Genomic DNA, 26,512 nt, shown 5'->3' on the forward strand with positions numbered 1-26,512 from the left:
TAAATTTCTCTTAATTATCTGTTAAGAGCAAAAATAAGAGAAGTCCACTCCATATAGACCAGACGCGCTTAACCATCCTAATCTGCTCTTACTCAGGTGTGCTGAATGTTGAATCCTACTTGATCATAAGTAATCTACAAAGTTGTACAAAATGATCTGTGGGCTCTACACACTCGCTCAGTTTACAACACAGGCTGAGTTGTTAGTATGTAATCATAAGCAGCCTCCCCCAAACAAAGGTGCTGCCCACAACAACAGTCACTTATTGGAACTGCAGAGCAACACTTTACACAAGGGACTTTGCATAGTTTCACAGCCCAGAACCAAAGCACCAGGAAATGATCTGAGATCCTCGGGAACAGGAGGACAAATCTTAGTCTGTCTCACACATTTTCTCTCCATTTCCCATCCTCTCTCCTTCACATAACCAGCTGTCTTGGCTCATGTATGCTCACAGCTGCCCAAATCACTGGTCCCCAGACATGACGAAGGCCTGCAATGAAGAAGGGAACAGAGGGGGCTCTACATCTGGGTCAGTAACTGGTAGGTCTATTGGGCTGTCAGGGGAGGAAAGAAGTCTCGCTGTTATTTTTTTCATCCAAAACTCACAACTCTTTATTTTCACATTGATGTCAACAAAAGAGTCTATTTTCACTGAGAATAGAGTAGTCTCTGTTCTCTGATTCCACTGCAACACAACCACATGGACTGAAGGACAGATAACTCCTAGCTTCTATTGTCTCGATTTTAACCGAAGCAAAGCAGCATGTTAACAATTTCCACAGTTTTACTGAAAAACAGCAAAGGTTAGTGGTGAGCAGAGTGGATCTAGGCAGAGCAAGCATATTTTTCCAATGCTGTGTGTCTCCCTGCAGGAATGTGCTCTTTCAGTCACCATGGAGAGGGAGACAGAGATTCTTACTGTTGCAGGACAAAGCTTAACGCACAATGGATGGGTTCACAGGCCCCCTCATTGTAAAAGGATTAAATAAATCAAGGCTGGTTGAGACCTAGCGCCACGGCACCCCTGCCGTGGCCTTTCAGACTCCACCAAACAGACACACAAACACAGCTGGCCCTCTTCCAGACACAGGGTACATTCAGCAGCTTTGAGAAATGCTGTAGTAACCTGGCTCACCCCTGAACTCATTTGCATACACCTTGAGGGGCAAAACAGAAAAAATTGAACAGGGGCTGCAGGGAGAAGATATTTCTCTTTTGAGAGAAACTTTTAGCAGGTTTTATTTTTACATCACTACATCTTATTCCAAGTGTTTTATGTATAGTTTTTTTTCTTCTACAGACAAATGCCATGCAACATTAATTCTGACAAAACCTGAAACACATCTAAAATACAACTGCATGATATAAAGGATCTTACAATGCAGAAGGAATCAGCAGGACTTGAAGTAACAAACTTTAAAAGGGGAATATGGCCACACACGTGTACACACGCACGCACACACACCCACACACACACACACACACACACACACACACACGGGAAAGAAAGACCTATTTCCACATTACTGTGTCATAAATGCTCTACTATTACTGCACAGCAAGATGTGGTTTATAGTGAGTCTTATTGGTCCGCCGTCAGAGGGCAGAGAGAATGTGATTAAGTGTGTTGAAGGTCAAAGACAGGGCAATCTGTTATGTTGTGAAAGGTCATCCTTTTGGAATGGAACAGCAAAAAATACACAACATTTATCCCCAGTGTTAACGGTCCAGTGTGTAGGATTTAGGGGTATTTATTGGCAAAGATGGAATGTAATATAATAAGTATGTTTTCTTTTGTGTATAATCACCTGAAAATAAGAACTGTTGTGATTTTTTTTTACCCCGCAATGAGCCATTTATAGCCACATACAGAGCGGGTCCTTTTATTATTCATTGCCGTTTCTTGTATTGTTGTACTTTTTTTTTGCATACCTAGTTTTTTAAGTTTTTAAATCTTTAAATGTTTAATTTGACTCTTTCTCCTTGACTGCTGTAACACTGTCTCGTCTCGTCTCGTCGTCCTCCGCTTATCCGGGTCCGGGACACGGGGGCAGCAGCCTCAGCAAAGAAGCCCAGACAGTCCTCTCCCCCGCCACCTCCGTCAGCTCTTCCAAGGGAACCCCGAGGCGTTCCCAGGCCAGCCGGGCGATGTAATCCCTCCAGCGTGTCCTGGGGCGGCCCCAAGGTCTCCTCCCGGTTGGACATGCCCAAAATACCTCCCAAGGGAGGCGTCCGGGAGGCATCCTTACCAGATGCCCGAACCACCTCAACTGGCTCCTCTCGATGTGGAGGAGCAGCGGCTCTACTCCGAGTCCCTCCCGGATGTCCGAGCTCCTCACCCTATCTCTAAGGCTGAGCCCAGCCACCCTGCGGAGGAAACTCATTTCGGCCGCTTGTACTGTAACACTGGAATTTCTCAATTGTGGGATCAATAAAGGTGTATCTTATCTTATCTTTTAATGGAGATCGCCATGTTGCATCGGTATGTTTCTACAGAAGCCCAGAATGGAACAAATAAACACTGACTCCAGATAGGGCTATTTGCATTTTCGCATCTGCGACCGTAGTTAGAAGCCCATGTGCAATGAGCAGCATTGGAGTTACACTGGTTTGTAATGTAAAGCTGCTTTATTCAGTGTTTTTACTGGTTTAAATCATTGGGGTCCGTTTGAGAAAGAGACCTCTGTGGATAATTCGGCTCCCGGTAAAAACCTCCTAAACAATAAACGCAGCAGGAATTATAATTGAGAGAAATTTTAGCTGGTTACAATCTGTAATCCTCACCACTAGATGCCACCTAATCCCCCTAAATCTTACACACTTCACCGTTAAACTCCTGTGACAGGGGCGCAGACTAGTCCTATTAGAGTCACACAGTGCAAACACATCACTCAAGTTGTGGAGTGAATTTTTGGTTAGGGAGTGGCAGTGCAGCACACCAAAGATTTTTTGTCTACCTGAACTTAGGCTGTAGTGGTTTAGCGGGTCGGCCACCCATGCACTGTCCTGTATTACATTCTCCATCTCCAAGTCTGCATGCAGCCCGATGGACAGATGGACCCACAGACGGATGGATGGATGGATGGATGGATGGATGATGAGAGAATCAGCAGAGGGAGAGAAGCACTTGAATTTAGATAACAGAGCAACTGTGTACTTTGGGACTGTGAGGTCAGTAGCTTTGAAATACTTCGATGCTAGAGCAATAAACTGTTTTGTCAGTCTGCTGATTAAAGAAAAAAACATTTAGTAATAATTTATACTCAGTTAAAAAAAACTTTGCATTCATCAGTATAACAAGTTTTCTTAAATGACAGAACTTAAAGATTAAAGTTGTAATCCATAAGACTTTCATGAAATCACACCCCGTTTGATACGGCTTATGGTCGGCATTTTATCAATAGTCATTCAGTGTAATTACATTCCAAAGTTCCTCTCTCTATAGTAGTTTTGATGATTGGTGGCAGGGTCCGCCATTCCTGCATGAGATTCAAACTGCCGATCTTCGCCACTGAAATGACCAGCATGTAATCCAACATTACTATTTATAATTTAACTGATTTCAGTCTCACTGTCTACTGCTGACTCTCCTTACACCATCAGAGCTGTGTTAAGTTACTGCAAATGCTAACCCAGCATTTCCTGCTGCTGTTCGTTCACACTCTGTATGTTCACATGACAATAGAGAAAATCCTTTTTTTTGTGTTGGACTGACTAAAACTGGACTTTTAAGATACATGTAAACACGCTAGTCGGACTGAAATCGTACTAAATTGAATTTCTCAAAGTCGGACTACCGCACCCAGATAATGTGATTGGGAGTCGAATAAAGCCTGATTTATGGTCCTGCGGCGTACCTACGACGTACCTACGTTGTTACCATGACGCCGTCGTGAACCCTTTGAACTTCTCCATCTCTCCATTTCGTCGCGGTGCAATTCACCATCAGAGCGGTAGGAGGCTGCGTTCCTTTCCCTAATGGTAATCGGCGTCTCTAGTTGATTCTTTGTTTAGCTTCCGGCTTTTCTGGCCACAGAGAAATGAACGCGGAGCACGGACAGAAGGCTCCGTCCGTATCCATATCCGTATTTAACGTTGAGCATAAATGGGCCTTAATACTGCAACATCTACATCACAACAGAAGATGTTTAAAGATGGCGGGAATGGCGCAATCTGGAAATACAGAACCAGAAATGCGTTGCTACCAAGCAAACCAATCACAGCCCTCTCGGTCTGCGTCTGTGTCGTCTCGACGTGTAGTTACATTTTTGGGGAGGTGCACGTCAGGCTACGGCGAGCCTTCTGCATAGCCACATACCCTACGACGTAACGACGTCATTGATTTAACGCAGGACCATAAAACAGGCTTAACTCCTGCATGTATACAGTCATTCGGAAGCAAACTGGCCTAGGCACTCTGTGCATGCTCCACGGTTTTTGCCCCGGGCTTTGACCTGAATAAATGCATGACAGAAGAGGAAGCCGGTAACAATGTGGCAAAATCTACATCCAGAGCCGTACATTTTTGGACAGACGAAATTTACAGAGCTGTAAAGTTGTCACTGTGGTATCACTCTTCCGCTAGCTAACTGTAGTAAACATGTTTATCAATTGTTTGGTCTGTGGCGTAATAGGTCAACCAGAAAGGGGTCCAGTACTAACAAGCTGAAAGGGGGCATATCGCCATCTATCGTAGCGGAGTCGGTCAATAAATCGATTCCCCTCCTGTGTTTGTATACTGGGACAAGGACAGCAGTCTAATTAAATGTCCTAGTTGAGCTATGACTGTTACTTGACTTAACTGTGCATGTAAACATACTGAGTGAAAGCAGTAAACTGGTGAAACGAGTGGTGGCTTTCATTGTGAAGCAGTCACAGAAAATGCAATGTATTTTTCACCAGGGTTAGTGCTGACTATGATCGTTCTTCAAAACGGCTTCAAATAAAAAAGGTAATTTGTGGCATTTTTTGGCACAGTTTGAAATATTTTGGGGGTAATGGAACAAGAGGGAGCAACCACAGCGGGCTGTTAGATGAAGGGCTGCAGGTGACAAGCTGCACACCTGCAACTCCTCAGCAAATGTATCAATAATATTTACAGTTTCCTGCTGTATGGAAAACTACTTGCACCCTGTGCAGCATAAAATCAGACTGCATGATGGAAAAAGGTATATTTTTGACCAAAGCCTCTTTTTGTTGGCTGGGACTAAAGTCTTAAGGATTATAACTTTAACTACATCCAAACTCAAAAGAACAATATGTCATACAAGTCCAAATGTGCAAATACATTTTGTGTGTGCGTGGGTGAAGGCAGAGTGAGTGGACAGGTGGATGGAGTGTGTATACCAACACGCACAGGGGGGGAAGAGACTCCAAGAAGCAGGCTGCAGGCCAGAGCAGGGGGAGGCTGAGACAGAGGAGTCACAGTCAAATGCAACAATTCAAGACACATGCTAATACTACTGTACATCCAATAACAGTATTAATGATGCATCACAGTGGAGAACAAGCAGACAGCTTAAACACCATTACATTGAGTTAGTTGCTCTGCCACTGCTAATGAACTTGATCCAGGATCTGCTCATTTAGAGTCATGTTATTTTTATTGACAACAAGGTATCTGCAGGTTTTAGAAAAACAAATATTCGTCGGTTATGTGTTTTGTTATGTGAATTACTTATTTCTGATTGAACATGGCTAAAGACATTAACTAAGCAATAACACAGATATATAAAAATGATCAATTAAAGAGAAAAATGAAAATCAGGTTGTCTTTAGAATATTTAAATAACATACTTGACCTGCAGACACTTTGTAAAGAATAAAAAAGGATGATAGATAAATAATGACACGTGCAATAGGCAAACAAACAAACAAACAAAAAAAAACAGCAACGAGCACTGAAACATTGCTGAGCACTGGTGGGGGGTGGGGGTGGCAGGCAGATTGAGTCGGGGAATCTGGAGTGTGCTGTGCGTGCACTGCGACTGTTAACTCGACACCGCAAGATGCATTTCTGATCAGCCACACACTCTGAAAGGCTCAAAAACGTGGGTCTGAAACTTGACTGGTACATCAGATAACATGGGCGTCTAAATGCACCCAAAATTTGGTGCTTTATAATGATATCCCTTCGCTCATAATAGTGGATCTTGTGGGGTTGGCATTTTTCTTTGCTGTGTCACCACTTAAGGCAGACCCTGGAGTCTCGGGGGCTTTTCGATGGTTAGAAACCCTGGCTCCACTCACCCACCCCAAAGCCAGCCTGATGGCTGTGACAGTGAGTCATATTGGTTAGATCAGTCTTTGGATTTGGAAGACTTGGACGTGACTTGTTTTTTTTTGATCAAATAAGCTCGGTCACAGGAACATGTCATGAGCTGCAGTGTATAATTCAGTGTGTGAAGAAGTGAGGGCAAAGTTCAGCAACATCTAAAGTCATCTGAGTCTCAAGTATCACAGCTGCCAAATGTTAGGAAGTGTTCTCTTTGATTCCAAGAGGGTTTATGTTATACATCTGTCTTTGACGCTCTCAGGAGTGTGCTAAAGAGCTTATCTGTTTGCTCTGGACAGCAATAGATTAGCACAGTTATTTGCAGAGGATTTGCACAGTGCTGAGTCAATATAACATAATAAGCCGGCTATTTCAGGGCATGCTGTGTCAGAATAATCCATTTCCTTTCACTGTAACATGCTCAGAAATTAAAGTCTTTATACTGATGATTATGTACTGTGATTCAGTTCTATAAAAACAGGCAAAACATTTAATGGGGCTCTGTACATTGGTTTCATTTTCAGATTGGCCAATATCTATACCTCCACTGTATTCACACACACATTATGAAATGATGGTGTGTGAAGATATACTAGAAATCCACTGTAGAGACAAAATCTATTCCATGACACAAATATGTCAAATCAGCAATAATATTTGTGGGCACCATGTGAAACACACCTACGACATAACCGCTTCCTGAACATACAGCCGAATCAGTGAGACATTAACTGCCATCAGTGATAACTTCCTTCCAACACATATCCTGTGAATGGTTTAAGAGGAGGAGGAGGAGGAGGAGGAGTACCTGGCTTTGGCACCGTGTTGGTCATGGACTGCGGCACTTTATCATTTATGAGCTCCACACACTCACTGGGAAAGAAGCCAACCTGGAGACAGTACAGGAGTGAGAAAGGCAAGGTGAGGAGGGAGGAAGTACAATCAGATTTAGAAAATAAAATGAAGACAGAGAGAGAGAGACATGACACAGTATCTCCACCGAGGTGTGCTTGTCATATGGTGTGAGAATGACTATATCACTCATGTGGTACATATTAAATGCATTCGTACACCAGCTTTGGTGCGGCTCTGTTTTCAATATAAAATGTATTTAAAAACCCTGAATTTAAATCGTTCATTGTATAAAACAGCCAGATGTAACCCTGTGCCAAATGGCACACACACACATAACCTCTCACTGACTGGCTAACTGACTACCTCCTAATGGATACAGATGGTACTGCAGTTCTGTGCATTTGCTGCTCAGGCAGTTCCCCAACACATGTCCTTTGAGTTCAGTCAGCCATTAGTATGGATCTAGCAAGCTTAAATCTCATATAAAAAGGCTGCAGGTACAACTTCATTTATATAGCACCTTTCATACAAACATGCAGCTAAAAGTGCTTCACATGGCAAAATTGGAATGACACAGGCACAAGACAAACTAACAAAAACATTATTAAAACTCCATAGAATAAAAAGAGAGTGAATAGATAAATGAAATAGAAAAAAATGAACAGGAGAGATAAAACAAGGTAAAAAAAACAATGGTTAAAACTTGAAAATCAAGGCTATAATGTTACTCCACATTAAAAGCCGATTAAAAAGATAGGTCTTTAATTTACGTTTAAAAATACCAAGAGAGCTCGCCATTCTAATATCCAGAGGTGAGAGGTGAGAGGTGAATTCCACAGTGTAGGGGCATAAAAACAAAGTGCTCTCACCAGTACTTTTATGAGGCACATGAGGAACATTTAAAAGTAAAGCAGTGGAGGACCTTAGTGATCTGGCTGGAACATAAAATGATTGAAAATCTCTAATGTATGGATGGACAAGGTTATTTAAAGCTTTATTAACAAGTAAACGAACTTTAAAATCAATTCTAAAAGATACAGGTAGCCAGTGTAGTGACTTGTGCAGTGGGGGGATGTGATCCATTTTCCTTGTTTTAGTCAACACTGATTGCAGCCTACTGGACTAGCTGTAGTTTTCTTTCAGGCTTTTTGGGTAGTCCAGTGAAAAGGGAACTGCAACAGTCTGAACAGTTGGTGATAAAAGCATGAGTGAGTATTTCGGCATCCTTCTGGGTTAAAAAAGATGTGACCTTAGTTATGTTTCAAAGATGAAAAAGGGATGTTTGAATGACCTTGTTAAAATGAGAATTAAAATGTAAATGAGAGTCTAAAACCACTTCCAAGTTAATAATATTAGTTGGCCTTGCTAAGGCCACCAAGCATTGAGTGCAGTTGGTTCAATTAAAAGAATCTGTTTTTTCTTCATTTAGCTTTAAAAAGTCAACATCTATCAGTTAAAAACTGCCTCCTCAGAGGTAGCAACTCCATAATTCAGAGGAAGGCAGCGGTCTCCAGCCACTGACAACTGCTCTGAAATACAACTGAAGTGATCAGTAGTGTCTGCCGGCTGCCACCCTGTCACTGAGCCTGACTGGCAGAGCTACTTCTTGTAGGAAGAGAGCCAAAACACACAAGAAGGGACAGCAGTGAGGGGAGGATGCAGCAGGTCAGAGGAGGTTCAGCCAGACTTCAGCCTCAAAAGTAGGCCTTGATTGAAAATGTTTAGATGATGGGCAGTATTAATAATACTATTAACTTTATTTATACTGCAATGTTCAAGACACAGGTTACTTTGTGTTTACTCTGACATGATGTCACCGCTGCTGTTTACTTTGAATTTGTGGCAGCATGGCAACAGATCATTACGCAGGAGGATGAGGACAGCTCAGCAGGCACAGGTCAGAGATCAACAAGCTCAGAAAAGAAATGATGATATAGTTATCTGAAATCTAAAACATTTACCTCGGTTACTATTCAAATCAAACTGACACTTTAACAACTACACAAAATATTACTCATAAAGTATTATCTTTATGTCTTAATATTAATGCAGGGGGATTCACAGGAAACAAAAAGGGCCGAGGCCTGATAGGACACGTCCAAGTTAATTAAATCCAGTGGATATCATTCTAAGTTACAGTCTTTTTAGTACAGTATTCCCTCTTTGGGTTTCCCTCGATAATGTGTCAGTGCTGACTTGCAACACAAAGCGTAATTTTTGTTGTAAAAACTGTAACTTTGGAAGATACTCACTTGATTCTGTCTTTATTTTGAAAAAAGCAAGTGCGGCAGTGTGACATGGGTGCCAACACAGAGGTCTCCAGCAACAAACGCAGTTAAAAAACTTGCTGCAATGCAAATAGATATCATCCGACAAGGTGCTGCAGTGTCCGGTCACATTCATGCAAGCAGACACACATTCCTGATAGCTTATGTTGTACTGTTTACTGTGTTTTTCAACTGTTTACCTCACAATCATTGTGACAAAAGATAAAACAACTGCTACTAACTTTTCAGAGATGTCAAACCCTGTCTATCAGTAAAGTGCATTCTTCTGTTACAGAGTGCTCCAGGAGTCCTAAAACCCTGAAATGAGATAGCATTTTAGCACTCCTGGTTCCCTCGTCTAGAAGTCAATGGGTTTTTTGAATGGGTTTTTGGTTAAATGCCTAAAATAAGGTCTGTGTTTAACACAAGCTTATGAGACTTTCATGTCTCATTCTATGACATAATACATCTGTAAATACCCCACTGTGAATTTTGAAGCTTTTATGTTACTCAAAACATTTGTTTTTTTCCTCTGACAACTGTATTTAGGCTTCAAAAATGATCCAAAATCCAATGGAAAAATCTCATAGGCTTTTGGACAAGGGAACCAGAGTGACACTAACTTCCTCACTGGCCTACAGAAAATCCTCATGCCCAGAGCTCTCTATTTAAACTTGTCTTTCTGGATCATATTACATGTCTCATCAGTACACCCCCACCATTGCAGCCCCGTCTTCTTTTTGTGCAGGGCTGCTTTCTGTCTGAATGTGCTCTCAGTAAATCAGGCCCACAGTATTTTGTACATATTTGTCTGGGTGTAGCCATACACATACATTTAAAGTCTAGTTTAGACCAAAGATTTGCGACGACATGCAAAGCTTGACTCAAGCTGGCTTATGGTGTCACCTGCAACTCAGCTGGTCAAATCGCTGTTGGCTGGTTTTAGAATGTGAAGCACGTCACCTGTTTCAACAGCCAATCAGCTGGTTGTGAAGTCCGCTGTTCAAGTCAAAATGACTGCAGACAGTGTGTTGACCCCTCCCCTACACACATACACATTTGCACTGACTTATCATTGGCACTGGTTATTTATATTATTGTGGCGTATTTATCATGAATATAGTCATGATGCTTGTTTTGTTTGTTTCTACTACAAACAAAACAACAGCCAGTATCTCATTATCACTATCCTCATTCATATTTTGACAAGCTTTAAATCATATTCAGCCACAAAATAAGCCTGAGAAGCTGAAAATCAGAACAGAAGTATAGAGAGTTGTTACATAGAGATGATACACCATCTCATCTAGTTGCATTGGTGTGAACCGCCACATTTTTACAACCCTACAGAACAGCACATTGGAGGTTGCCTGTTTTGACTAGTCTTGCCACGAATCTTTGGTCTGAACTGGGCTTAACATGAACATAATAAACTGATCTATTATTATTAACCTCTGTTTCAGAACAGCTTGTAATACAATAAGATGTGAATCAGGGACCAGGCAGCACTTAAATTTATAATTATTCCTGCTAGGGGTGGGTGATATGACGATATTAGATCATGAATGATTAAAGCGTCTCCACGATCTGCTTTACAAAGAGATCGTTAGTATAGTGCTACAGTGCATATTCAATCAATTGCAGTTCTATGTGTGGTTCTATACACACATCCGGTAGCCCTTCCTCCTTTATTTGGAAAAGAGGATGACAACATGAAGGGGTTGGTCCCTAGAAAACATTCATCATCAGTAATATGGAATTGGTTTAGATATTTCAAAACTGATACCGTGCAAATAACAGTTATTTGCAAAGTCTGCTAAGATAAGGTTCACGAAAGAGTATGATGACAGTCAAACAGTGAGGGGATCCTACATTAGTGCATCGGCAGCAGCTGTTGTCATTCTATTTATTTTTATTCTACTTTTCATGTTAATTAGAATGTTACATACTGCTACCTTAAAAACAGCATGAATACACTAGTTTTGCTGAGGAATTGTGTCTGATAAGTTACCTCACTTACAGTTCCTATCAAATGTTAGATGTTTTAATGTTATGTATGGAGGGTGCACTGACTTTACTTGAGTGTTGTTTTCCTTTTGAAACTAATGTTCAATTTGGGAGTTATTCAAACGTCTCTCAATGTACTTGAATGCAAGCCTAAACCACGTCACATTTCCTGTGGAATGTGCGTACTTTAGAATTGAACACTTGATTAAAATGTAAATGAAAAGGTACTTTGGCCATAATGATCTGTTATTCTTTGTCCTTTATGTTTTTGTTCAGATACTTCAACCAACAGGAATTCTAAAGTCCATCACTGTTAAACCTATCCCCTTTTAGCTTAATTGACACTTAATTCCCTATACAGTATCTTCCGACGGTCCTCCATAAACCATTCAGACAGATTTTTGAAATATCAAAAACTGAGCCCACAGTGCATCAGAACATTTTAGTGTAAACAGTACTGTAGACAGCTACTACAGATTCTCAAATTTCCAATGTTCATGAACTTAACTGAATTTTAACATAGTTTGAAATCTGCCTTTACATGTAACCCTTGTGACTGTCGAAACCAGACTGTGGTTTCTCACTTAGCAGGTAGCTTCACAAAATCATGACCTGCTCTTGGTGTCTGTGGTTGTGAGTTTGAGCCATGAGTGATGCTGAATCAACCTCCTAATGCATACTCAGGTGCTGTGTGGATTAATAGCACATAGATGATTTGAGAAGTTTTCAAAAAGTTAAGGTCTGGGCAGTGTTACTGAGGGACCCTCCTGTATTTCTCCATTGTCTTCATTCTCTTCCATTCTTTAAACTACCTCCTCTTGCACCTATTCCTTCTTCCTCCTAAAAATACCCTGCCCCAACTCACCGCAGCAGCAGCTAGAATTCAACAGTTTCTTTTCTTACAGCCCAAAATGAAATTATGTGTGCTGTGTACATTCTTTTCACTTCATTCCACTGAAACCTGAGAGTACCATTAGGACATAAAATGTTTTGACTACATGATGCTGAGAGCTGAAACAGTCAGAACAAAGATTGTAACAAAAGTTCTAAAAAGCATAAGTTTACATGTGTTGTTGGACTGTACTGAAGACTGTGCAAGACTATGAATCAGTTCAGCGTTACAGAGAGGGGGCACACACCATGTAGTCTGCTAATGACCTTCACAGGAAAGAGGATTTGTATCTTGCTATGTCTTTCAAAAAACTGAATATTTGAAATCTGCTTTTCCAAAGCAAAGTTCTCTCCTTGTCCTTGAAACTAGAACAAATCAAAAGTTTACAGCCAGAGGAAAAGACAGAGAAAGATAAAACCTATGTGGATGTGTGTTTGTGAGCTGCATACCTGAAAGCCATGCTTGCCCCTCCACCATGTGGTGTCCTCTTTAGGGGGCATGTCAATCACTGACACAATGTCACCAACCTGCAGAGGGAAGGAAGGCAAAAGATGTGTTTGATTGTCCCTTCACCTTTTGTCGATGGAAGACATCAGTGATTGCTGATGCTGAAGGCATTATATAGTGAGGCTTTAACTTTCAGTTGCAATTTTATTAAGGAGTGTTCTGAGTGAAGTGACTTGATGTCTAAAAATGTACCAATTCAGGTGCTGAGTTTGCTCAGAGTGAACATTTGTATTTGAAAGACATGTTTATTGCTCCTGCAGTTCTTTTTCGCTTTTTCTCTATCTCTGTCTGTCAGCTACAGATGACGAGTATCTGCGAAGAATTCTAGTAGAATCTCAGTATATTTAGAGACAGTGCGTGAGTCTGTGTGTGTGTGTGTGTGTGTGTGTGTGTGTAGGTGTGTGTGTGAACTGTTGTTGTTGTCACCTCAAAGGACAGCTCGTCTGACGCCTGGGCAATGTAGCGCTTGATGACATGGGCAGCAGCAATAGCTGGCACATTGATAGACGACTCTTCATGAACCAGCAGATGATTTCCCTTATTGTCAACCTAGTATACACACAAACAAGACTTACACTTCATTTCACAACAGTGGCAGCCTTTGGCTGATAAATGACAAAATAATAATCCTGCCATAGAAACAGCAACTTCTTTTCGACCAGCTTATTCAAGTATTTTTATTGTTGAGAACAATAATAGCTAGGATGGTTAGAAACTGCTGCTGATGTCTTCTACAAGTTTGTAATCTTAGAGCTATACTGTAGTATTGCCTACTTAAATATTTGCCTACTTTTCCAAATGAATTGATGCTTTGCTCTTTGCAATATGCCATTGTGATTTTTTTAGATATTTTTCTTTGCTGCATTACACAACCGTGCAGTGTCATTGCCTGTTCAGAGCAGGAATATTCCCAATTTATGCTGCCTCTACGTGCTGTATATAAGGTAGGATTGTGGAATAAAGCCCTGTTTCCACCAATCCCTTTTGGTATAGTACCTTTGGAACCAAAAGTAACCCTTCAGACATGACACCTAGACCCTAGGTCTGTTTAGCATTTTTTACTGCTAACAATACTCTTAAGTGTGGGCAGGGTTGCTATCACTCACTGCTCCGTCCAACACTCGCAGTATTTCCTCTTCACTGGTGACACAGATGAAAATCTGCACCTCATTTATCATCCACAGAACGGAGTTGCATGCCGACATTATCAGAACATATTAGAACAGGCTGCAGTGAGAGTCTTTCTCCATGGGATATTTAAAAATAGCATGTTTGTGCATTTAGTCCTTTTTAGTCAGACACAGGGGTTTAGTGATGTCATAGCACAGAGCAACAACACTCTGGGCCACTTTTTTTTCTCTCCAAGTGAGGATTAGAATATATGCAGTTCACAAAATCCGGTCAAAATTAATAAATATTTTAAGTGCTTAAAGATCTACTCATTACAAAAGCTAATGGAATGGTCAAAGTTGTCATATTGAAATTTAAGGTGTCCTGATGGATTGATGTTGTCAACTCATGCATTGAGGAACATTACAAGTAAAAGTGCCACCTTCAAAGTTACTGGCAGTCAGTCCAGTGAATTTATTTTTTTTTTTTTCTCAGGCTACAGCTGCTGTGAGAGGCAGCAAAACATCCTTTATTTTTATAGCTGTAGTTTACTGATGTATGAAAGACTTGCCATAGTATGAACAGAGATTACGTAAGCCTCAAAACCAGCAACAACTCAGCCCTGAGCAAGAGTGACCGTCCTCTATTGACCAATCAATGGACTGCAGTGTTTCCAGCTCCACATTTGAGCACCAGATCTGTGTGCTAGGTACCCCAACAAAGGGGTGAGCAAAAACGGGGATGTTTAGGATTGGTTCCATAGGTACCATCCACAACTTTTCACGGTGGAAACTGAACAGGATTTTTTATTTCATAGACTGTCTCAGGTACTATTGTGAATGTGTGGATATAGTGACAGTTTTTTTAATAAAAGTTACAAAAAAAAAAACCTTTTTTGACAGATGACAGCGCAGTCTTACCTCCATCCATGTGAGGGCAGGCCCACAGTTGATCTTGTTGTCAGCGATGGCTGAGAGCCGGGAGAGGTAAGCCAACAACATCTGAGAAACTGACTAACATGGCAGAAAACACACACAGGCCAGTTAGAGTCATTACATTTACTTCAGATAATACCATTCACTGTATGCAATAATCCACACCTAACACACTGAACACTACACTTAGCTGCTACAATGGGTGTTAATCATTACCATTAAAAATCATCAGCTCCTTTAGTTATGTGTTTCCTGAGTGACAAAGGCAGCTAATTACACAGCTGAAGAGTGTTGCATGGTAGTAAACCAATTGAAATGACATTTAGGGCTATGATTTCATGTTACAAGGGAACATTTCTGCACATTTCACTTAATGATGACACTTAACTTTACTGAGAAGAAAGGGTAGACAGCAGGTTAGGCTTTAGTGGCTGAACTCTCTCTCTCTCTCTCTCTCTCTCTCTCTCTCTCACACACACACACACACACACACACACACACACACACACCACACACCCTGGTCAAAAACTGGTTTTACCTGTTTGGATTGATACCTAACCTGTGCATTCCTCAATTAGACCATAAAGGTTTTGTTTGGCTCAGAATACATTTCACATGTGGGCTGTAGAGGGAAGAGCCGGCAAAATATCACCTGGTGCATTCCAAACACAAAAGCCATGTAGGTCATATTGGATATCAAAGCACAGCAACAGGTTTCATCTGATACCTGATACCTTTTTATCTTGTATTTTTCAAGTATACTGGCAGCTACCATTCATTCAATTTAGGGGCTGACCAAGCACCGACTGGTTCAGTGAGAGCATACATCAAGCTCTGTGAGATGCATTACTGCATACTGTATTAAAATAAAAGGTCCTTTCATGAGCCTTTACCTGTGGCCAATATTTATTTCTAGTTAAAATGTGAAGAAAATGGGATCTAAATCCAGTAAAGTGCCATACTGGATTATTTTGCTTACAGCCCTGAAAGTGTGTAGATGTGTGTTTTCAGCTCTTGCCTCTGACTGGTCAGTCAGACTGTCCAATCGAGGCAGCTCAGGCAGCTGTGAGAACCGTCGGTCGTAGATGCAGAGGTGGAGGTGCTTGTCCAGGACACGGAAATCTTCATAGCTGCGCTTCACAATCCAACTTCGGCCCTTCAGAGCAACAAAATTAAAAATTAAAAAAAACATGACAAAACCCTCCCTTAAATTAAACCAACAATGCATCATAAAACCCATAGAAAAACATAGAAACATTACAATACAATATATTTAACAGGCACTTCAAAAGGAGTGCTGCACAATCACTGTGTCAATGCAGCAAACGCTGTATAATTAGTAGTGACAGCATGCACAATATTTCAGGACACTCCAGGTGCGTGAAACAGTTGTGGGAAAGGAGGAAGACATAATGCATGCCCATTACCCATAATACTAATTCAGTGTGCTTTACACTGCCTCCAGGTGTTTCTAAAGAACAGACTGATATTTTAGCCTAATGGGTGCATTTTCCCAACTTTCAGGCAGTAATTAGTTTCCTTTCATTTCAGAACAATATGATAATCAACTAGCTGAAAGTTTCGAGGGCTCTTATGGGTTGGTGCCTTTTGGTGCCGGTGGGTGCTTGGAAGGTAGAAAAAGGGTTTTATCAACCTAAAAATACAGCACGCTTATAGCATGCTTTGGAAATCATCTGCAGTAGTGTACAATGTGGCTTTACTTGCGATTTACTGCAACTATGTGATCTGCAGTAAGAGATAAAACGTGCACACAGCCATAGTACTCGAGTTCATAAAGCACAAATTCACACAGAGTGTTCAGTGCCCCATTGCCTCAGTTGTCCCAGTGTTGAGTCTGCATAGCCATGTGGAAGCTTAAGTTTTTCTTCATCTGTCTAGCTTTTTTTTTTATCTGTTCAATAGAGCCTTCTGTGTTGCAAATGCAGACTCCTATTCCTCTGTAAGTCAAATTAATTGTGGATTTCCCCAAGGGTCCATTCTTGGCCCACTGTTGTTTTAAATTTACATGCAGGTGATACCAAGCCATGATGTTTTCTTCAACTGCTGTGTGGATGACACAAAAATATACTTTTCATTGCAATCCAACAACTCTAGCAGTATAACCTTTATTCTTGCCTTACTGTGACTACAATAAATATTTTTTTTATATTAACAATGGATCACGTGACAACTTGTAGTAGTGACAAACCCACGGATAATTATCACCCAAATAGTTTCCCACACATTTTCATAGACAAAGTTTCAAAACTTTTCCATGACTTTTCAAGGACCTATAATATAAATATATCATTTTCTTGCCCTACTTGCCTGTAATCTTAAATTTCAATTATAGCTGCTGCACAGCAATGGTCGGGGCTGGGCAATTTTAGGCAAAATTGGCAATTCTGAGCAACAAGCAGAGTGTAGGAAGATGAAAAAAGGTGGCATTCTAAGCATAAGAGACTATGCTCTATCTCACTGAGCTAATTGACAAGTGACAGTTCATGTGTGGCTTCGCAAATTGACTAAGCCAAGCATCAGGGTGCCAGACAGTAGCCATCCATGCCATGGAAAAGCAAATTTCAAAGTGAAAGTTCCAAAGCTATAGCACATATGGTTGATTTGTTATGAATTTTCAAAGTTTTGAGCACTATTGTCTTGTGTTTCCAGTTGAGGACATCTGGCATGGGACTGGACCTTTATGAAAAGTTTGGGTAGATTTCTCATATGGAAATGTTGCATGAGCTGAGGCTTGAACTCACAATCTTCAACACCAAGAACCATCCTCTATCTCACTGAGCTAATTGGCAAACAGAAATGTCACATGTAGCTTCACAAACTGACTAAGCCAGTCACCTGTGTGCAAGACAGCAGCTGTTAGTGTGTAAAGGCAGATTTGAAACAATCAAAAATTCAGTTATTAAGACAAAAATCCAAAAATACACAAATTGCATCTAGACAGCAGTTGGACAGTTGGTAATTTGTTTTTAACAATGATTTACTGGCTCCACAAGTGAAAAACTGATGTTTAAAAATGCCATTTTTGCATTGACTTCAATTGTTCGCATGAGAGTGAAATTCAAAATGCTGTAAAAAATTCAGTTTTTGAGATAAAATTCTGATATTTTCCAAACATCATCTACCATGACTCCAAAATTTTGTCATTTTTTTAAATGAACATTGAAAATGTATTTAGCAAGAATTTGCAAGTATATGTTTACAATACCATTTACAGTCAAACATTTTGGTGCACTGTAGGCTCAATTTTCGATAAATCAAAAATCTGTGTGGATTGTTTGTGTAGGACTGAAGTCTGAAGATGCTCTGTAGCAAGTTCGGTGTCAATTGAGCAAAAATTGTGGGAGGAGATAGGTTTAATAAGTTTTACAGTTTTTGAAAAAAAAACAGAGTGATGGACTTCATAATTTGCAATAGGTTTAAATCAGGGTTCAACGCTAAGGTTTTTTTTCACTTGCCCGGTCGGGCAAGTTGGTCAGAGAATTTTTGTCAATCGTTCTCCGTCTATAATTTTGTGCCCTACTTGAGCCATGCCCACCTCTATTTATTTTTCACCCCTCTCTCCAGTTCTGCTGTATTAACATGGGGTTTAATATATTTTGCTTCCATCTCTCTGCCCTGCTCTACTCTACTTCAACGCTACTTAGCTCTCTCTCTACACTACCAGTAGACTACCACATCCCCCTGTTGCACAAAATGCACACAAAAGTGTTTCCCCTAGGATGGAGTTGTAGCAGCGGAGGTGAAGCACACGCATGAAAAATAATTTTCACATGCGTGAAACTTTTTTGTATGCTTGCAAAGCACAGCCTGCTGGGAAGTTTCTATGTATCTACTGGCACCAGAAGGGCTCTTTAGGACTAAGTACATACAGTACATTTGTGCACAGTAATGAGCAGGTGAAATGTCTGTCTAGCTTACATATGAGGTGTCTCAAGATTTAGCAACATACAATTGTATTGAACATAATAAAAGTAAAAAGTCACTTGACATGCTGCTGTTCTGTGCTATGACCTATTTAAGTGCTGGAAGTTGTTATTTACGTGACAATGCCTGAACGCAACACAAGCTCAGCACGGGTGCCGTGCTGCCAGCATGTTTGTCTGTGCGTAACAGCAGTCTGTTGATGGTTATTTACACAGTGTCCATAACAATAACTTTGTCAGCTGACAAACTGCACCGGGCTCGGGGTCAGGTTTGGTCAGGAAAATGCGGCTGAGCCACACTCTAGCGTGCTCAGCTGTGTGTGTGGCGGAACTCCGCTGTGCGCGATACAGAGAGCAGAGCAGAATTGTTAACACGTGACCATGTAGAGACAGAAATGACACGATGACATAACACCATAAATAGTATATTGTTATGTTATTATATGAAGCGTCCATCGCGCAAAATAATATCAATGGGGGCTGTGGGCAGGACATTGTTACACAGCGTGTGCCTGTGACTTCAGGCAGAGAGACCACTGCATCAGAGCAGAAGGAGCACGTTTTAAAATACATTTATTTTATCAATTAGTTATTAACTTTTACTATTTTTAGCAATTTGCCCGATTGGGCAAGTGAGTTGTTAGTTTACATGTCCGACCTTGAGTTTTACTTGCCCCGGGCAATCGGGCAATCGTTATTGTTGAGCCCTGGTTTAAATGTACAAAAGTTTCTTCAGTAATGGAGCTACATTTTGGTTAAAGTTGCAAATCTGTAGCACGTATGGTTGATTTGTTGTGAATTCTCAAAATTTTTAACTTTAACTTGCTGTACCGCCACCATCAGGACTATTGGCCTGTTTTTGCAGCTGAGGCAATCTGGCATGGGACTGGACCTTTGTGCAAAGTTTGGTGATTTTTCGCGCATGGGAAGTAGGATTTCCTCGGAAGAAGAAGAAGAAGAAGAAGAAGAAGAAGATGATGCAGGATATCAATTGGGTTCTGGCAGCTTAGGCTGCCCGGCCCCTAATTAGCTGGTGTATACGGAGGGAGAGACGGAATGCAGGAGGAAATGAAGAGATGCATGTAATGGTAAACAGACATCACACATCAACATAACGGCCATAAATTGGCCATTATGTTACATTTTAAAAAATGTTATCCATGAAAGACTACTGTAACAATTTCATTACACACAAAAATTCCATGACTCTTCCATAACCTTCAATGATTTTTGCTAATCCTATGACTTTTCCAGGCCTGGAAAATGGGATTGTGAAATTCCATTACTTTCCAGGTTTTCCATGACCATGGAAACCCAGACCTGACTGTGCAGTTCCCCTCAGCTCTGCAGAGCATTTTAATGTCTCACAGCTCATTGTTTTTGTTATACAGCCTGCAACTGTACTGTTTTGGTTAACTCTAACCACTCTCATCTGCATCATGCAGACAGCTGTTTTCAGTGAAAACGCTCTGTGAACCCACTGTACACTACCTGCTCAGCACAAAACAGCAGACAAAGTTAGTGACCAGCTGGTGAAAATAGTGAAGCACTTAGCAGCTAAGGTGCCAGATATCTAATGGCTGTTATCTGATGTAGCACCTTAATAAACCAAAGCAGTGTTGTCTGGTATTGTCAAAAGCTCAAGGTCAAATGCTGACACCATTTTTTTTGTTGCTAGTAATTGAACTTTGTGGATAACATTCCAAGAAGAGCCACAAGCCTCTGTATCAGCATAAAGACAAGCCCACTAAACCCTTTATCAGCCAGCACTGTTGTGACTCCTCTGCTTCCTTTTTTCCCTGGGATTGTCCCTTCTGTTTTTGTCCCCACAGACAGTCTTTTCATTTTCTTTTCATGCCTCTAACACAATGGCGCAGTCTCAAAAAAAAACAGAAAAAAAGAAAATGGCAATCAGTTCTCTCATGGACTTGTATACTTTGATAGTGGAAATGTCTTCACAACAAAGAACATCAACAGCTTACTCAGCCCTTCATAGTAAAATGCAGTGATTAAATGCCAACAGTGCAAGTGCAAACCTCGAGAATTTTGCCCTCAATCCACCATATTAAATGTAACTTTTCTTCAAAAAAAAAATCTAAGAGTTCTTCCATGGATTTGTTGTTTCTTTTCCATCCAGTAAGACGGGGCTCCAAACCACAAAACCCACTGAGAGAGACTAGTGGTGGAAAAAGTCTTTCACTTTGATTTGGCCTAGAAAGATTCTTCTGTACTGAGGCCAGGGCTTGTGCGACGGGACTGCAGTGCACCACTCAGCCCACTGATTCTAGTGCTGTTTTAAAAGCGCTGGCTGGTAAAGACACACTGGGAGGGCCCGGGGAACTCTTTATGCTGTCCTGCCCCACTTTCAGATGGTGCTTCTAGTTACCCCCCCCCCCCCCCCCCCCCCCCTCCCCCTTTCTGGGTCTGTGGAACTAAACCAATCTCACTGAGCTGTGCCACTTTCTCTGTTTAAAGCTCTGAGTGTAGAAGTCAAGGCCAACTCTTTGCCATTTTTTTTCCATTTTCAAATAGCACTAGGGTAGCTTTAGCATTTTTCTGATGGCTGTAATAAGTTGGAATTTCCAAGTACACAGCCACATTCTTGTGTGGCATTGCCAAGGTCGTGCAAATGGAATATGATCTGTGGAGGGAAATGCATGAAACCAGAATGAAAAATGTCACTGGAGGAGGCTAGGGCAAAGCTTCTAAGCAGCTGGTGTGCATGTGTGTTCTACTTTAAGGCTATGCCCAATTTTGAGTTAGTCAAACTTCTTGCAAAATTATATGATGTTATCATAAATAATTTGGCTGTAACGTTACTCTGACATCCCTCCTTAAATAGGAATTTTAAAGATGACCAACTTAAGAGCCAACTTTTCTACACTGACAAAACCTCTGGGATGACACTGAGCAATGAATGCACTGTTATAAGGAGAACACCATGGACACAGTAGTGCCACATGAAGGGAACACTCCATGAGGCCTCTACCCACAATAATAAACTAGAATTACTGCCCCATGGTTGTATGCCTCCACGTACCAGTCAAGTTTCCCTTACAGTTTTTTTGTCTGTGAGGAACATGGATGCTTTCCCCCAGCAGCACAGAAAATCTATACAATCAGCACATTTTCAAGGTGGACACCCAAGATTAGTGTCACTAATTCAGCATATGACTAAATGGCTCCCCTTCTGTTCCCGAGATATGACAGTGAATAATGGCCAGAAAAATGTTTTTGCAGAACATTATGATGTTACAGTGAAGTTGACCTTTGACCTTTTGGTTATAAAATGTCATCACTTCATCATTATACAGAATTAGACATTGGTGTGAAGTTTGTCATAATTAGCAAATGAATTCTTGAATACTAGCCAAAAACATGTTTTGTGAGGTCACAGTGACCTTTGACCTTTAACCAACAAATTCCAATCAGTTTATTCTTCAGTCCAAGTGTTCTTTTGTGCCAAATCTTAAGAAATTTTTGAGATATCATTGTCACTAGAATGAGACAAATGCAAGGTCACAGTGACCTAGACTTTTACAAACGAAAATCTAATTAGTTCATTGTTGAGTTCAAGTGAACATTTGTGCAAAATTTGAACAAAATTCCCTAAAGGCATTCATGAGATACTGCGTTCATGAGAATAAGAAGGATGCAAAGTCACATTGACCTTGACCTTTGACTATCAAAATCTAGTTGGTTCATCGTTGAGTTGAGGGGGACATTTGTGCTAAATATGAAGAAATTTCCTAAAGGCATTCTTGAGATACCATGTTCACAAGTAGGGATCGAACGTACCAATGTACTGACATACCAATGTACGGACGTATGGTTGGATGGTTGGACAGACAGACGGACAGACGGACATGCAACCTAAAAACATAATATCTCTGGTTACAGCTATCGCTGGCATGTAGGCATAAAAATGATACTTGGTGGATTCCGCCACCAGTAATTGTTGCAATGAATGATTCAGTTTTCAATAATGATGCAGAAATATCTAAAAACAGAAAACATTGCAGCCTACCCTCCAGCAGATCAACATGAGGAATTAAATCCAAAAATTCTGCCGAGGTAATATCATCAAATATGTGAAAACATATGTACAGTATTTTGTAATAGCTCAGCATTTGAAGAATTCACACTCTGAAGACTTTTTCATTCTTCAGAATCCCTCACCCATGCTGGCATTCATCCACATCTCTTCTCACTTCAGTTCCAAAGTCCCACATAACTTGGATTTTTGAAACAATAAGTTAGGTGTTTCAGAAATGTTTGAGCCTGAGCCAGCATTCTGCTCAAAGAGATGACTATGCTAGGTATCTGAACAGGTTGTGCTGAACCATCATTTGTGGGTTGGAAATCACTTTTAATGAGTTTTTAGACGAAGTAAAAAGCATTTATACATTTTTACAAATGCCGGTATGTGCGTGTGTGTGTGTGTGTGTGTGTGTGTGTGTGTGTGTTGTTGTTGCAGATGAAGTAGAGTCTGTGTGGGAGTCTGTATGTTATTATATCTAAGTGTATGCATGTTGTGGGAGGTTAGGCATGTACAGTATCTGTATTTCTGTATGACTGCACCATCAAACCCAGTGGAGTCTTACCTGGCAGTAAATATGAACTAAGTACACCAGCTCCTTCGACTCATAGCCGTTCCGCGTCACTTCACACTGTTCATCCCCAAGGGACAACTGAAAGACACAGAGAAAGACAGCATTGGTCATTTCAAGAGAAGAAAAAAAATCAGATAGTGGTGATCAAGAAAATTGCCCTCAACATCTTCAACCTCACAAAGCCTTTGACAGGTCCATTATTACAAACTCCTGGGTGGACAGATCTACAGTATGTACAAAATCCACGAAACTATAAATTCTGTTCATCATCCTGAGGTCTGTCAAACATGTCGGGCAGGGAAACCTGCATGAAACAAAACCAGAGAAGATATTTTCCATTTCATTTAATGATTCAGCTATGACTATTTCAGTCATAATGTAATAATGTAATATGCTGTAGCTTTAATGAAGTGCTGGCACAAGATTTGAAATAAATATGAGCTGCTGTCAAACAGTGTAGAAAAAGTCTTTTATTAACTTTACAGCTACATTTTTAGTTTAGATTTCACCATTACCTTTACTTTAGATGTCCAAGATCGTACTACTCAAAGGAAACATCTCTAAAACATACATTTTCTTTTCCAACATTCCAGCCCATACAGACAAAGCAAGGATGAAAGGTGGCTTTTACTCACAATACTGATCTACACTACATGAAAAGTAGGGGGCAACACAAAATACATGAAAGAAAAGGGGGAAACATTCAAACATATTCCACTAACAGTAAGCCTCTGAAAATAGATGGATATGTATAAGATGATTTCCAAGTGGAACAGCACTAATTGCCCACATGTTGATGAATGAAATATAGATGAGGAAACAAGACGCTGGGAGTGCTGGCACCACCAGCATCTGCTTAGTAGAGAGCACTTAACACTAAACAGAATAATATGGACAGCTGTGTTAGGAAGAGGCTGCTGTCTTCCTCGACAGCTTCATCCTTACTACCTCACTATTGTGTGATGTAACGATGTAACAAGCAGTTCTCAGTTCAGTGTGCCCTCCTTAGAAGGAAAAACTACAACTTAAACCTTAATGGAAAATACATCTAAATCTAAAGGCTTATAAAGAGCAACTGTATAATTCTTTTTTGTTTGTTTTTTATGATTATTATCTGTTATAGACAAAACCAACATCATATGTTAGTTACACAAAACTACACCTGCATAAAAAAATTATTATTGCAAGTTATTATCCATCAGTTTCATAACATACCTGGAATACAATGCATTCACCTACCAGTTCAGGAGTTTATCATTTTAAGTACACAATCCAAAGACCAACACAAAAATAAATGAGATAACTATACAAATTACTTTAAATGTGTTCCCTTCAGATGTAACACAAATGAATTTTATATTCCTTTGTAATTCTCATTTTTTTCTGTCTTTTTTAAAGAACGTTATCTCAAAAGGCAGGTAACGTAAATGATGCGACAACAATGACACAAAGACATAAAATTCGCACTACTTACTACTTAACCGGGAAATTTGGGTGACACTGTATTGTGAAAACCTAAAAAAAACTCTTCTGATGTTACCGAGATTCAGTAATGAAGGACAAAGTTATTGTTGTCATCTGTGGGCACCTGGAACTCTACCGCTCTCAGTCAGTACTGTACAGGGACCGAACAGACAAGGAGAGGGCTCGGAGATTATTGAGTGAAGCGATAGGTCTACATGTTAAGTTCTGAAAATATGCATTTGTGACTTATGCAAGTTATTTTGTTGAGTTGCTTCTTAGAAAAATGCTCTGAGTGATTTAAGTTGATCTTTTATTGTGGAAAGATAACAATGAAGGGAATAAAGCAGTAATGTGCTGCTGTGATACTATGAAAATAATAGATTGTTACTGTCTTGGTTTATGCTGGTCCAGAGCAAGGAGCCTCCGGGCACCATGTTTACATCACATGATTCTAGCTATTGGTTGCACTTTAATAATAATAATAATACTAATGATAATAACTTTAATTTATATAGCGCCTTTCAAGAAAGCCAAACCACTGCAAACCAAAGCCCCAATGCCATCACACACTTTCAGTATAGTACCTTTGGAACCAAAAGTAACCCTTCAGACATGGTACCTAGACCCTAGGTCCGTTTAACATTTTCATCGCAAACAGTACTCTTAAATGTGGGTGGGGTTATTGTCACTCACTGTTACGTCCAGCACTCGCTGTATTTCTTCATCGTTGGTGACACAGAGGAAAGTCTGCACCTTGTTTATCCTCCACAGAACAAAGTTACATGCCAACATTTTCAGAACAAAATAGGGTTGCAGTGAAAGTCTCTCTCCATGGGATATTTAAAAATAGCAGATTTGCGCATTTGGTCCCTCTCAGGCAAGCACAGGGTGTAGTGATCTCCAAGTGAGGATTAGAATGTAGGAAAAAATGTAGAAAGTATGTACTGCATATGCAACTATATATGCATGATCAGGTCTAAATAAATTTGTATTTTAAATTCTTGAAGATACACTCATTACTAAAATTTTATGTCAATAAAAACTAATAAAATTGTCTGAGTTGTCATACTGAAATTTAAGGTGTGTTAATGGATTCACGTCAACAACTCATGCACTGAGTAACATTACAAGTAAACGTTCCACCTTAAAAGTTACCAGCAGTCAGCCTAGTGAGTTATTTTTTTCTGTCTACAGCTGCTGCAAGAGGCAACAAAACCTCATTACCCCTTCATTTTATAGTTATAGTTTACTAATGTATTTTAAACTTGCCACGGTTTGAACAGTGGTTACATAAGCCTCAAAACCAGCCACAACTCAGATAGCACAAACATTAGTACAGCTGTTAAGGGTGAATATTTGCCAGTTGTAAGATACTCCTAAAAACACAGCAGCTGAATCTACCAAAGTAACACGATGCTAAAATTCGCTGTGCGTTCAGTGTGAACACACCATTACAGGTTTGGGGTCATTAAGTCACATGACTCTCTAATAACCATATGTCATTCTCTTCTCAGCAGCAGTTTTCTCTATTGAGCTTTTCACACCAGAAAACATTATTAAGATATGATGTAGCACATCATGTAGCCCGGTGGGGTGAGGTCTCTGCACATTGGCAAGTAGTTTCAGGTTTGGGGGAGTCTG

The 26,512-nt window shown here is 40.4% G+C and overlaps 1 protein-coding gene across 5 annotated transcripts in view; it reads right to left on the reverse strand.

Moving 5' to 3' along the window:
- Nucleotides 1–26,512, reverse strand: part of arhgap32b (Rho GTPase activating protein 32b) — a 221,406-nt gene that overhangs the window by 49,339 nt on the left and 145,555 nt on the right. For 3 of the 5 annotated variants that reach the window (XM_078172161.1, XM_078172160.1, XM_078172164.1), the window contains 8 exons: nucleotides 23,399–23,485; nucleotides 15,869–16,006; nucleotides 14,836–14,928; nucleotides 13,232–13,354; nucleotides 12,748–12,825; nucleotides 7,086–7,167; nucleotides 5,360–5,410; nucleotides 2,961–3,035 (listed from right to left, as the gene is read on the reverse strand). In XM_078172161.1, coding sequence (XP_078028287.1) covers nucleotides 2,961–3,035; nucleotides 5,360–5,410; nucleotides 7,086–7,167; nucleotides 12,748–12,825; nucleotides 13,232–13,354; nucleotides 14,836–14,928; nucleotides 15,869–16,006; nucleotides 23,399–23,485 — 727 coding nt within the window. The remainder of the gene's footprint in view (nucleotides 1–2,960; nucleotides 3,036–5,359; nucleotides 5,411–7,085; nucleotides 7,168–12,747; nucleotides 12,826–13,231; nucleotides 13,355–14,835; nucleotides 14,929–15,868; nucleotides 16,007–23,398; nucleotides 23,486–26,512) is intronic. The other 2 variants (XM_078172162.1, XM_078172163.1) reach the window with 2 other exon arrangements.

The sequence above is a fragment of the Epinephelus lanceolatus genome, chromosome 11 (genome assembly GCF_041903045.1).
Source record: "Epinephelus lanceolatus isolate andai-2023 chromosome 11, ASM4190304v1, whole genome shotgun sequence".
NCBI lineage: Eukaryota > Metazoa > Chordata > Actinopteri > Perciformes > Serranidae > Epinephelus > Epinephelus lanceolatus.